The 14,096-nt window shown below is 41.0% G+C and overlaps 1 protein-coding gene across 1 annotated transcript in view; it reads left to right on the forward strand.

Moving 5' to 3' along the window:
• The window catches only part of ABCB6 (ATP binding cassette subfamily B member 6 (LAN blood group)), a 45,732-nt gene that overhangs the window by 28,688 nt on the left and 2,948 nt on the right, over window positions 1-14,096 (forward strand). Inside the window, exons 11-18 of the mRNA XM_081934716.1 lie at window positions 1,821-1,897; window positions 3,115-3,178; window positions 3,970-4,055; window positions 4,571-4,628; window positions 4,829-4,933; window positions 9,795-9,969; window positions 11,395-11,507; window positions 12,587-12,681. Of these exons, the coding sequence (XP_081790842.1) occupies window positions 1,821-1,897; window positions 3,115-3,178; window positions 3,970-4,055; window positions 4,571-4,628; window positions 4,829-4,933; window positions 9,795-9,969; window positions 11,395-11,507; window positions 12,587-12,681 (773 nt within the window). The remainder of the gene's footprint in view (window positions 1-1,820; window positions 1,898-3,114; window positions 3,179-3,969; window positions 4,056-4,570; window positions 4,629-4,828; window positions 4,934-9,794; window positions 9,970-11,394; window positions 11,508-12,586; window positions 12,682-14,096) is intronic.

Here is a 14,096-nt window from a genome sequence, read left to right on the forward strand (position 1 = left end):
GTTTTTAGACCATTATGGTGCTACCTTTACCAAATGTTTTTAAAATGTCTGTACTTAAACACTGAGCAGTTTTACATATTTCTGCTTGCAAAGGAACAGGCACCGGACCTGTTTAAAACACAGTCATGAAATTGATACTGGAAGTACAGCAGCGCTAGGTTTCTCTGCCTAACACTTACTGGTAATCTTGCAATGAGGTGCAGAGTCCCATGAAAAGCAGGAATGCTCTAGTAACTAAATAGCTGGAAGAACTTGCCATACAAAAATATGAAAGAAATTGCTGAATGTCTTTAAATTTAGTTGTGATACCTGGTGGCTAATGGACAAAAGTCTTTGTAGTCTTCTATAAGCTAGTCTTTTCTGAATTTAAGAATTGAATGCCGTATTCTATAAACGAGTGTTTTCTGAATGTAGGATCTGAAGGTAAGTCTCTGGTCATGCTGAGAAAAATGGGCAGCCCAGGGTGGAGAAGATTAAAACAAAACCAACTGGAGAATTGGACCTCGGAGAACAAAAGCTTTTGCAAACAAGAGGCCAAGCTGGAAAAGATTTGTCACCAATTAGGAGATCTAAGCAGGAGAGAGGGGTGGGCCTCGCCAAATGGGAGCCGGTTTCCACAAACATCAGAAGAAAGAAATCCGGATGTTTTGGGTTTCTACTCCAGATGTGAAAACACATTCCCCACATGGAGCGCAATCTGAGGGACAGGAGGCACTTTTTAAAACCAGAGGTGGTCATGGAGAAATATGGCTATAAAAATGTAACCTGGCTGGCACATTCACATCTAAATTGAGGAAAACGTGTTGAGTATGAATTGCAGGCAAACTGAGCTTGATTTAGTGCTAATCTAAATAAAATAAAAACCTGGGAGTTACTGAACCACTCTGCTCCAATTAATTTTTGCTTGATTTAACTGGTAAATTAATTTCTTCCTTCCTTCCTTCGGCTTCCACATGGATTTAGAGAAAAATAAGCAATGCAAATGTTTGCTTTATTCTTTTTCTTTCATATGTATCAACAACAGATTGAGAGGTAGTTTTGATCATATATACCGCTAGAAAGGCAATATCTTAAACTGCCCCAAATATGAAATCTGGTCCTTCAAATGAGCTCTATGTTAGAACACACGGAAATCTACCATTTAACTGATGGGAGGAGAATACCGAAAAACAGAGATATAACTGGTTATTGTCATATAAGTTGAACTTTACCTTGGTCTAGAAAGAATTCAGTCTCTGCATCTCAAGGCTGGATTAGTGGAAAATATGCAAGTCATTCTGTGATAGGTTTATACATTGAAAGGGGGGCTTACTCATTTTTTTTAAACAAACACAGCAGAAATGTATATATTGCACACGGTATCATCCTAGGTCAGTGTTTCTCAAACTTGGCGACTTTAAGTCCTGTGGACTTCAACTCCCAGAATTCCCCAGCCAGCATAGCTGGCTGGGGAATTCTGGGAGTTGAAGTCCACAGGACTTAAAGTCGCCAAGTTTGAGAAACACTGACCTAGGTCAATCACTCTGCTTCAACAGAATATTTGATGTTTGTATTTCTATTCTCTGAACATCAATAGGACATTTTCCCTTGGTTTTCTTTTAAAATGTTGAATATCTCAAACCTATAATCTACTTAAATAAAAAAACAAATCACCTTCATTGAACAAAAGACAAGGGAAGTAAATCTAATAGGGCTCTTGGACACTTGATCTTCAGGATTCATCATGTGAATCTGAATTTGAAAAATCCCTATTCGATGTATTATATGGGAGGGAACAATTGTTATTGCAAAAATGGATATATTCTTCCTATTTCCTCCAGGTAGGCGATTATGTTCTCTTTGGCACGTACATTATTCAGCTGTATACTCCACTGAATTGGTTTGGCACATATTACAGGTAATTTCCTTGCTGGGCTACTTTTTTGTATGTTTTATTAGCCATTTGGGGTGAAACAAAGAGAACTAGGTTGATGAGCTTGGGGAGTTATATACCGTTATTTGATTTACAGCCTGCTCCAAGCAGAGCACCATATCTCATTTCTCAGATTTCAATTTCCCTATAACAAGAAAAGAACCATTATTCTGAATCTAATAATAATACCTACAGCAGCAATAAACAGAACTGTGAACAGGGACCAGGTTAGATAAGCACCTCAGATGAACGGTATAAGAATGAAGGAACAATGCATTCGGGCTTTTTGTTTATTTGTCTTCAAATTTATATAGCCACCCAGCTCAATCTACTTCAGATCACCTGGCAACTGGTAGCAATCTATATTATGCCCATCATGACTCTTGTGAATAGTGTTTGTCTAACAGCTTTATACAGAGACAGGCAGCAAATAGAAATAATCCATTTCTGAGATGTTTGACGTAAAAGAGGAATTGGACTAATTGCTGAAATATAGACTTATTTTAAAATTTCAGATTATAATAACAGTCTGTTAATCTTGTAGGGAAAAAAACTCATGAGAATATAGTATATCGCGGGCAAGGTTGAATTTTGCCTTGAGTTATACGACAACTAAAATAAGTACAAATGAATGTCTCCTTTGTACTTCAGCTTTTTTTTGTAGTGGGCTAATTGTTTAGCCAATAGAGAGAAAAATCTTGATAATTAACAAAATGCAAAGTTTAATAACTATTTGGTTACTGAAAAGTAATTGTAAGTCATGGAAAAGTATGAAATAGTATGTTTTGTTCTACTCAAGTACAAATATTTTCTTATAATATTTCCTTTTGCATGAATAATTCTATGTCCAGTAATGAAAGGAATTATCATTAAAATTTCTCATGCCTAGAAAGTTGAGCTCAGATTTGAAAAATAAAACGCAGCCCTAGAAATTATATGTCGATTTCATTATATATATATTTGTAATAATTTAATTTGCCCTCTCTTTTACTCTTCCCCTATCAAAGATATTTTTTAAAAGGTGTGAGGTAATTCACTATGTGCAGGCGTGTTAAAAATATGGGACTGATGGAGTTTGTGTTCATGCTTTAGGTATAAAAGATTGCTCTATTGGGATATAAGTCCTTGTCTGCTTCACTCCCTTTTCTTTTCTGAAACCTTCAGAACTTTGTTGCAATGGAGCTTCTGCTTTTCCTTTCTAGAATGATCCAGTCCTCATTTGTTGACATGGAGAATATGTTTGAGCTCTTCAGTGAGGAACAGGAGGTAAGGCAGATCATATGTGATTATAGTGGATCATCTTATTTTCCCTTCATTGTGAATTATAACCCATATATTATAAACTATAAATAATTGTTGCTTAATGACCCTAATGACTTAGGGCTGGAATTTCTTGTCACTAAATAAAGCAGTCCTTAAAAACATCCCATGAGTGCACTGCTTAGGGATGGCAGTTTAATTTAGCCCTTCCCAACCTGATGCCATCCAGCTGCTTTGGAGCTTCCTTCCAACAGTGGCCTGAACCTCCTGACTTAGGAGCTGGAAGTCTCTGATGACACAAATTGGAGAGAACCTAATTAATTTTCAGGATGTATCTTAGTTTGGCCACTATTGTAACTGTTTTTTTTAATAGCCATATTTGAGTTAGCCAGGAGCTAAATGGCATTTGCCATTTTCAGACTGATAATTTTTAATGGCAATACTGATAATTAGGTATGTCACCATTAGAATCTGTATCTGACCCTCTCCAAGGTGTAACTTTGGAGCATATAAATGTGAAGTTCCAGATCAGACTCTTCTACTGTGGCGGCAACTGTCCAGAACTTCCAAAAGAAGCCTTTCTTACCATCTGCTATCTAGCTTTTATTATTGCAACTGCTACAACCTGAATGTCGTGCCTGAAAAACAAATGTTCTACCTCAGGGATGGCACTTCTGTACTATAAATGGCCTCCCAGCGCAACTTCTTGGCCATTAGGGCAAATCTTCCTGCCTCTGGCAACTTAGCCAGCCAGGATCCTAAAATACAGAAAATGTCACAGATGTGTTAACTTGTAGGTGAAGGATGAACCAGGTGCTGGAGATCTTCGATTTCTCTCAGGACGTGTGGAATTTGAAAATGTCCATTTTGGCTACACAGAAGGGTGAGTAGAGAAGGCAATAGTGCTGAACAAGAAGGGTCGAACATGTTTCCAACAGTAGGCCGGTCACATGGAGAATAGGTACTCAATAAGCAAAGAAAGAGAAAGGTTAGTGATGGTGACAATATGAATATGAGCCATATGCTGTCTCATTAAAGCTTTCCAACTCTGGATTAGATAAAGCTCAGAAAGAAACATGTTTTGTATCTCCCTTCTGAATTGTGACCAGTGAGAAAGATAGGGACCTTTTCCGAAAGTTGTTTGGGGAATTAGTAAAATAGTTCAAAAACCTTCTTTCTTTTATCTGTATCGTAATCCTCTTAACCTAGGTTGCTTCTGTGGAGCAAACCGTGGTCATTGTTATTCAAACTATTCTGCTGCCTCTCCAGCAAACTGGAAGAAGTCTGTTTCTGGAACAGAGGAGGGCATCCTGTGTGGGAGGTCTCACCAGGGAGCTTCAGGAGAGCAGTGAAGGTTGAGAGATGGGTGACTGCTCTCTTTTGTTATTCTCCACACAGGAAGGAAATTTTACATGACGTTTCCTTTACCGCAATGCCCGGACAAACTGTAGCACTGGTAAGGAGATAGAAATGGCTCTGCTGTAAATGTTTTGTAATTGTACAGTGCTTTCTTTTGTCTCCCATCTGATAGGAACAATGACGGGCCCCAAATAAGGGGTCAAAAACAGAGGTTGAAACTTAAGTCTGTTTACTTTCTATTTCTTCTCACATGTTTAATTCATAGGGACACTTTGCTTTCTTTCCCTTTCTCTCCAGGTGGGACCTTCTGGGTCAGGAAAGAGTACCATTATCCGCCTGCTCTTCCGTTTTTATGATGTGTGGGGAGGCTGCATACGAATAGATGGACAGGATATCTCTAAGGTAACAAACCCACTGGGAAGTGTTGATAATAGAAAGTCATCCACCATGGATGAAGGCATTGAGAAGGTTCATTTCAACTGAAGTGGGGTAGGAAGAGGATGGGAAGTGTGCCCCAGAATATTATCTAGATAAATTGCCCTGTTGCAGCCTCACCTGACATAACATACCGTATTTTTGGAGTATAAGACGCACCCTTTTTCCTCTAAAAAGAGGCTGAAAATCTGGGTGCACCTTTTGCCACCCAAAGCCCCACCCCTTCACCAAAATGGCCATGCATAGCCTTATGGAGGCTTTCAGAGATCGACTGGGGGCTGGGGAGGGCAGAAATGAGTGAAAAATGGGCCATTTTTTGCCCCCCCCCAGCCCCCAGCAGCACTCTAAGCCTCCATAAGGCTATGCATGCAATTTATTTGACAAAAAACGGCCTGTTTTCATAACAAATGGGGCGTTTTTTGCTCGTTTTTGACCCTCCCAGGAGCACTCTACAAGCCCCCCCCCCCCCAAGGCTATTCATGCCTTTTGTTTAAAAAAAAAACAGGGAGGTTTGCAGACTGCAAAAACTCCCCCCCGCCCCCCTTTTCGGAAAGCTGTTTAGTTAGTGTGGTTGATGAGAATTATATTGGTCAAGTGCTGTGCTAGCAGAAACAAAGTTTTAGGTGCTACAGGTTGTCAGCGATTTCCTTCTCCAACACATGGATAAATACACCTGGAAACATCTACCTACCTACTCACTCTCTCCCTACCTACCTACTGTATTTCTCTCTCTCTCTCTCTCTCTCTCTCTCTCCCCTCTACCTATATACCTACCTACCTACTCTCTCTCTCCCTACCTATCTACTGTATTTCTATTTTTGTCTCTTTATCCCTCTACCTACCAATCTACCTACTCTCTCTCTCTCCCTACCTATCTACTGTATTTCTCTCTCTCTCTCTCTCTCTCTCTCTCTCTTTCTCTCTATTTCTCTCTCTATCCCTCTACCTACCTGCCTACCTATCTACACACTCTCTCTCTCTCCCTATCTACCTACTGTATTTCTCCCCCCACCTATTTACTTTCTCTACCTACTCTCTCTCTCTATTTTTCTCTCTATCCCTCTACCTATCAACCTACCTACTCTCTCTCTCTCCCTACCTATCTACTGTATTTCTCTCTCTCCCTATCTCTCTCTATTTCTCTCTCTATCCCTCTACCTACCTACCTACCTACCTATCTACACTCTCTCCCTACCTACTGTATTTTTCTCTCTCTATTTCTCTCTCTCTCTATCCCTTTATCTACCTACCTACCTAACTACTCTCTCTCTCTCCCTACCTACCTACTGTATTTCTCTTTCTTTCACTCCCTCTCTATCCCTCTTTCTACCTACCTACTTTTTTAAAAAAAGTTGCCTCTTCAAAACCTGGGTGCATCTTATACACCGGTGCGTCTTATACTCCGAAAAATACGGTAGCTTGTATGCACTACTGTGTTGGGACCAGTCAGCAGAGGAATATATATATAGCTGAATATGTCCTCCTAGGATCTCTATTGAAACTGGTGTCTTTAGGTCTGCCTAACTGCTCAGGACTCTTAGTGGCACCAAATTATTGGAGATGATTAAAGCAACGGATACTTTGAAGAATTTTACATCAGAATATAAAATTAAACAGCTAGGAAAGACATGAAATGTTAAGATAGATTTGAGGGCAAAAGAAAATCTGCTCTGACCTCACAAATGTAAAGAAATACAATCTTATCAGAGGAAAACAAACCTAAGTACTGAGGAGGTTTTGATCATACAAAAGGGAGAGAATAGGTGCAGTTTAAAGTCAGGGATATGAGAAACCATTGTTTGACCACAATTTGTTTTCAAGAAAGCTATACAGATAGTTTAATCTCTCACATGCATTCTGTATACCTGAAGTCAAATTAAAAATTGTTGGAGGGATATTGTGGTTACCTATGCTTTATGATCCAGAAAATGAATGGCTCTACAAATGAAAAAAATTGGCTCCCCAGAAGGGTCCATGACAACTTGCCACAGCCAACTCGCCATGGCCAACCCGCCATGGAACCAATATCAAAGACATAGTGGAATAGAATCACTAAAGAAAGGATGCCAAAGGAAGGACAAAATGAAATGTGAATGACAAAAATTAAACTAATTTTTGAACTATTTTAAATGATTAAATTGAATTGCTGAATTGTCCCACAGCTAGTTGTCTCGCGGCGAGTTGACTGTGGCGAGTTGTCCCATTCCCTTCAGAAAACTAAAACGGTAACTCCAAGTGGCCCTATCCAGTGTCAGAAGATGCTAGTAGTTATCTATCAACAACACCCTGAGGCCCAGAGGTGCCATACCCTTGCTGTACAGTGTGATCCCCTGGATAGAGCCAAATTGACATAACACCCTTTGCATGTCTTTTATACCCACTTATGCTTCTCCTCTCGGAGCTCCTCAAAGCTTGATGACACCACCCAGCTGCTTAATTGCTTCTTCATGTTTATTGCCACAGCAACAGACATATGATTCCATTTAAAGGTGGATTAAAGGTTTGTGCTCAGCAGGCCTCCACTTCTCCTGTGGCCACCCAAGCTCACTGGGGAAGGACTACGGGAGGGAGATTGAGGGAGATTCTTAGATGGCCCATATAGTCTTTGGGAGCTCAGTGTGGTGGTGGTGGTGGGGGATATCAAAGGACGGCTGGTTCTTTCATGTCTGTTAGAGCTGTTTGGTGTCTCTTCTTCTTCTACTGTGGTTCCCCAAATCCATCCTCTTAATTTTCTCTCTATTACTCCCTATGGTTATACCTTTCCGTAAGGATCTAGCTCATTCATTAGATCTGTCCTGGTTACTGGAATCAATACCTAGGAAGCAATGGGAGGTGAAAGCGATAAAATGGCATCTAGAGATAGATGACAAATAGTTTAGGCAAGTCGAAAGCTGCATAATTTCCTACGGGGTGCATGTTCACAACACAGCGTCCCACAGGCTTTTTTTTTCTTCTTTTTATCTTGCCAGCCAAACCATTTTCCCTAGAATTTGTCATCTAATAATGAAACTCCCCAGAGATGATTGAGCCCGTCCATTATTTGGTATGGTTTCTGGTTTAAAGTGCCTGCATTCCCTAGAGTAGATCGAAAAACAGCAGCACTGCAGTCATTTGCATTCCTTCGTTTTCTGCCTCCCCTTGTATTCATCAAAGGGACTGAAAAGGTTGAGCTACTGCTTATTATGATGCTGAGCAGAGACAATAGGCATATGTTCAGTTTATCTTAAGCTTACTGCAAACAGATCCTTTCCAGATAGATTGGGCCTTCACTCTAAGCAGATAAAGAGGGTACCTGGTTAGGGAAGGCTGTTTTGAAATGCCAACTCTCTGAATTGGTGTCAGTTGGGGTTCCCCTCACCTCAGTTGGGGAAGTCCTGATAATTCATAATATCTTTAGCATTTATCCTGAAGCTAACTATCCATCAGACTGGTGTGGGTGTGAAAATGGCAGCTATATTCTAAGCGTAAATGAATTGCACAGTTTCTCACTTCATCCTTCATCTTTCCCCCCCGAATGCCATCACTCTGCTAAACAACTATCGGTAATTCCCACAACACTGTCAAATTATTTACTAAGACTGTATTACTATGCTGCTTCTCTTCCTTCCTAGTACCTCTCTTCCCACGTATTATAACCATGTTGCTTCTACCTTTACAATTTATATTGTTTTATTTGTTCCTAGTATGATTTGATTGCTTATTAGGAACCTATGACTATCACTACCATGTTTCCCCGAAAATACGACATGTCCTGATGATAAGGCTATGCCACATTTTTCTGGTGGGCAAAAATATAAGCCCTCCCCTGCAAATAAGACCCCTGGACAACCCCCCACCTCTGGCCAGGCAGAGCGCCACTCACCAACCTAGCGGTATCCCAAAGGTACCAAGCTGCAGGAACCGGGGGGGGGGGGGGGAGGCAAAGGTGATCATGTTGCTTGGTGCTTTCAAGATACCACTAGGTTGGTGAGCAGCACTGTGCCCAGCTGCAGAGGGGGGTTGTCGGGCAGCTGCTCTCTTGTGAGCGGGCTCCCAAAGAGCCCGGAAGAGTCTCATGGGCAAATGGCTGTATTGCGCTGTTGCAGCAGCGCAACACAGCAGCCATGAAGCGACCACGCTCACGAGCAGCCACCCGGCAAACCCCCTTTCCAGCCGGGCACAGCAGCATTCACTGACCTAGGGGTATTGCCAAGCCGCGTGAGCGCCTGTTTGCCGCCGCCCGGCTCCCGTGGCTTGGCGCCTTCAAAATGCCAATGAATGGCACTCTGCACGGCTGGAGAGGGGGGTTGCGTGAGCGGCTGTTCCGCTCTCACTAACACGCCTCCCAGCCTCACAATGCCCTGGCCCAGCTCTCCCTGCAGAGCCAGGGCACTCCGCCGCCGCTGCCACCGCCACCATCCCAGCGTGACTTTTCCAGCAGCTTCCAAACCGAGTCTTCCAGCAGTGGCCACTCTGGGCGTATGCTCTATGGTTGTGGGCCAGCTGCCGGCAGAGCGTACGACAACGCAACACAGCCATTCGCCCATGAGGCTGTGCCTGGCTCTTTGGGAGCCCGCTCACAAGAGAGCAGCCGCCCGGCAACCCCAAAACAATAAACCATCCCCTGATAATAAGGCCCAAGTGATATTTTGTGGGTAAAAAGAAAATAAGACCCTTTCTTATTTTCAGGGAAACACGGTCAGTGTTGTCTCTCATGATTCTTTCTAAATGTATTTTATTTTTCTTTATATACACTGAGAGCCTATGCACCAAAGACAAGTTCCTTGTGTGTCCAATCACACTTGGCCAATAAAGAATTCTATTCTATTCTATCTGCCCACATCCACAGGCAAAGCAGGTCTCTGTGCGTTCCCATATTGGGGTAGTGCCCCAGGACACCGTCCTCTTCAATGATACCATTTGCAACAACATCCGATATGGTCGTATTGATGCTACCAATGAAGAAGTTATGGAGGCTGCCATGACTGCTAATATCCATGATCGCATCCTTACGTTCCCTGATGGTAAGGACAACCTCAGCTTTATCTACCACTTTGCCTTGATCTCACCTGATTACCCTGGGATGTCTGCTTGATGGTTGAGTACAGGACTCAGATTTACTCCTTAATTTCTGCAGATACAGTTGGGAAAAATTCCAAATTAAAGCCATTGACAGCTCGGTAGGTCTGTGCAAATAATAGGTAGCTACATTTTGAGATGTCGTGTGGTGGGGGAGCCAGGACTATTCTTGATCTGTATGGACCAATAATTTGATTTGGTGTAAAGGGGCCTCCTTTGTTCTTGCCTGAACCTTATCTGAAGCCTTTATTAGTATTACCCTGTTTCCCCCAAAAGAAAACCCAACTGGAAAATAAGCCCTAGCATGATTTTTCAGGGTGCTCATAAGCCATACCCCCCCAAAATAAGACCCAGTTAAGATCGTCAACCAGACGGATGCATTTAGTACTGCATTTCTCAGAAAACAAGACCTAACCAGAAAATAAGCCCCAATGCATCTTTTGGAGCAAAAATTAATATAAGACCCAGTCTTATTTTCAGAGAAACACGGTATTAATTTATTTGACTTGGACACCACCTGTGTGCCATCAAATTTGAGCAGCTCACAAAACACAACCCAACAACAATATTCAAACCAGTTAAAAAGCAATAAGATGGCAAATCCAGCCAATCCGTAAGTTCCGCAAGGTGCTTGGACTAAATGAAAATGAAAAATGAAAAATAAAATGAAAAGCTTGAGAGAATAACCAGGTCTTTTAAGACCATCCAGAACACCATCAGGGTGGGAGCCATTCTGATCTCCAGGGAACTTCATTCCAGAGGGCAGATGCTGCAATAGAGAAGGCATGCTTTCAGGTCCCATTTAGTGGCGCCATTTGCTCGAAGGAATCCAGAGCATGTCAACCCTGTTGGATTGAACCAGTTGAGCCGATAACAGGAGAGACAGGTGGTCCTTCAAGTAACCAGGCTCTGTGTGTTTAACAATAATTCCTATTGTTCTCATCCAGCCCATTTTCTGTGAGTATGGACATTGTGGGATGGCGTATCTGGGAAGCCAGATGGGAAAAAGTTGACCAACAGTTTCCAAAACTGAGGGGCCAAATCCATTCAACCTCACCCTATCCTACCAGTCTTCTAAGACCAATTGATGAATGAGATCCTGACTAGTGAAATAAATGAGATTAGCCTCTATGTCTCTGTTTGCAAAATCATCCTATTCCCTTTTTATATTTTTAAGTGACCTGCTTAGGAAAGGGTGGATTTTTTTTTTATTCTTTGCTGGTAAATCTAGGATGGTGCTACTGCTATTACAAATAGCTGTAAAGATTTTAAAATGCTCTGCCCGAATGGCAGAAAGCAGCCATTTGTATCTCAGATGGCCTTCCTTTTTTACATAGAGTTTTACTTTCCTCTGTGCTTATGCCTCAAAGGTTATGAGACGCAGGTTGGTGAGCGAGGCCTGAAGCTGAGTGGTGGGGAAAAGCAGCGAGTTGCTATTGCCCGTACCATCTTGAAGAACCCTGACATCATCTTGTTTGATGAGGTAACGGAGGAGAAGGATTGCCTTAATATCTGTCTCAATCCCAGAGAAGGTCATCCTGTTCTTTAGAGAGAACAGCCTATTGGATATGGGATATTTGCCGATGGGAGGGAGGGAGAACAGAAGAATCAAGTTTAATATCCAAACTCGGTTAGAAAAATAAAGTTTAATATCCAAACTTGGTTAGAAGAATCAAGTTTAATATCCTGTGGAGTAGCCTAGAAAAGGACACAATTGACTGGGATCAATGGTTGCCTCCCACATTGCGACCATGTGTGGCAAGTATACCAGTAGTCCTCGAGTTATAGCAGTAATGAAGCCTGTCCATCATGATTGTAACTCACGTTGATCACCCCACGACCGATCCAACTTTATGATTGTTTTGCAACAGTCATTAAACAAACGCCACAGTCACTAAGTGAACCAATGCTTCACTATGAGCATGATTTTGCTGAGAACTGGACGTAAATGCTGTTTTGGGTGGTGGTGGTGGCAAAACCATCGTGAAATGTGGTTACATGACTCTGGGATGCTGCAAACAGCCATAATGTGGCCCAATTACTGAGTGCTTGAAGAACAGTGATGATGGGGGGGGGGGGGGGGAACCTCAGAACTTTGAATTTGGATCATAGGTACCTCCAGGAAAGTCCATCATAACTTTGAAAGGTCTCTAAGGGACCGGTCATAAATCAATAATTACTTGTACTTTTATCTATTTGTTTCCCACATCTGAAGTTACGTTTGCATTTTGCCCTTCCATGCCTTTTTTTTAAAAAAGTAAGTCTGAATTTTGGGAGCACTTGGAAGGAGGATAACATCACAAATTGTGTTATTCTTTAAAACTACATTTCTCTTCCTCGTTCCCCAGACCATTTGTAACCTGTTCCTGAGTAGTTCTCCCCACAATAACAATAGTACAGAACTACAAAGAGCATCTCTCAGCTCTTTACCATGGCACCGAAACAACATGGGTGGCTTATAGGTACTACTATGCCAGTGACTTGACACTAAAAGGAGGTTCAGGGTCCATTACTTTCCTCTATATCCCCCTTTGCTCTGCTACAATGTGCTGACTCTTACAGGCAACATCAGCACTGGACACTAAAACGGAGAGGAAAATCCAGTCATCGCTGGCTAAAGTATGTGCCCATCGCACCACTATTATTGTGGCTCACAGGTAAGGTGAAATGTCATTTCATAAGAATTTTAAATAACGGTTTTAAACATAATCCTTGTTAAAGGAAATCTGTTCTTGTTGTACAAAGTGGGTCAAATGCATGTCTTGTCTTGTTTTGTTCCTGCAATCGTATTGTTAAAGATTGATTTTAAAAAACTTGAATTTTATATGCTGTTGACATCGTCATTTTATAATTTTGAGCCAATTTCTGTCACTTCTCTAATTCAATCCCATGTCCAAAGTTTTTTCCCCAAGCTATCATAGGTTCTTTAGTTTGTTGTTCTTCTAGCTTAACCTCTAACAAATATCGATATAGTTTTTTAATTACCTTTTCATCTGTACCTATCAAAATTTTATCTAACTCAGTCATTTTATCATGGAAACCTTCCGTTTTAAGATCTTTATCGTATCTAACCTTTATTTGCAAGTATGAAAACCAGTTCATCTTTATTCCTTCCTGTTCCAGTTCTTGCATAGATTTAAGTTCACCCTCTGCATTCAATATTTCACCATATCTAACTGTTTGTTCCTTTTTATATATTATTGGATATGAAAATGCTTCAATAGTTGATAACCAGACTGGAATTTTAAAATAATGTCTTTTAATCTTCTCCGAATTTAATAACAAAGCCTCCCGTATATAATGTCTTCTGAAATACCCTTGTGTTTTAGTTCCCTTGTACCATAAGAAAACGTGCCATCCCAACAACAGATCATGTCCTTCCACAGTCAGTAATGTAGAATTTCTTAATGTTATCCACTCCTTTACGCACATTAGGTTTGTTGCCTAATAGTATAATTCCCAGTTGGGCAGACCAAATCATCCTCTTATTCTAGCATCTTGTAATAATTTTAATTTTATTTTTGCTTTCTTTCTCTGCCAAATATATTTCAAAACTATTTTATTTAAGTTGTCAAAGTAATATTTCCCTAATCTGATTAGAATTGTCTGGAACAAATATAAAATTCTGGGCAATATATTCATTTTGATTGTGGATCTTCTCCCTATCATTGATAATTGCAAATTTTCCCACTTTGTGAAGTCTGTCGCAATCTGCTGTAAAAGCCCTTTATATTGAGTTATATTCTTTTGCTTTGTCTGTTGCATCCAGCATCAGAGGAAATCACCTCAGGAGAGTTCCTTGGCTTTTTAGCAATTTGCGGCTACTCTCCGCTTTTTCCAAAATATTAGTCATCAAGGTTCGGAAAACAAGGCCTGATACACTATAGATAGTTGGTGCTGACACCTGAATCCTGTTACATGTGGCTGAATTAGAACCATAGGATATGGAATGGCTAAAATTCCAATAAAGTTCAGGACATCATTCTAAGATAGATTTGCTAAATATTAAATATTCTACTCATTACATACATTACACACTGAACTGTAGTGATGCAGTGGTTAGAATGTGATA

This window comes from Natrix helvetica (genome assembly GCF_964273705.1).
Source record: "Natrix helvetica genome assembly, chromosome: 1".
In the NCBI taxonomy this organism is placed as follows: Eukaryota; Metazoa; Chordata; class Lepidosauria; order Squamata; family Natricidae; genus Natrix; species Natrix helvetica.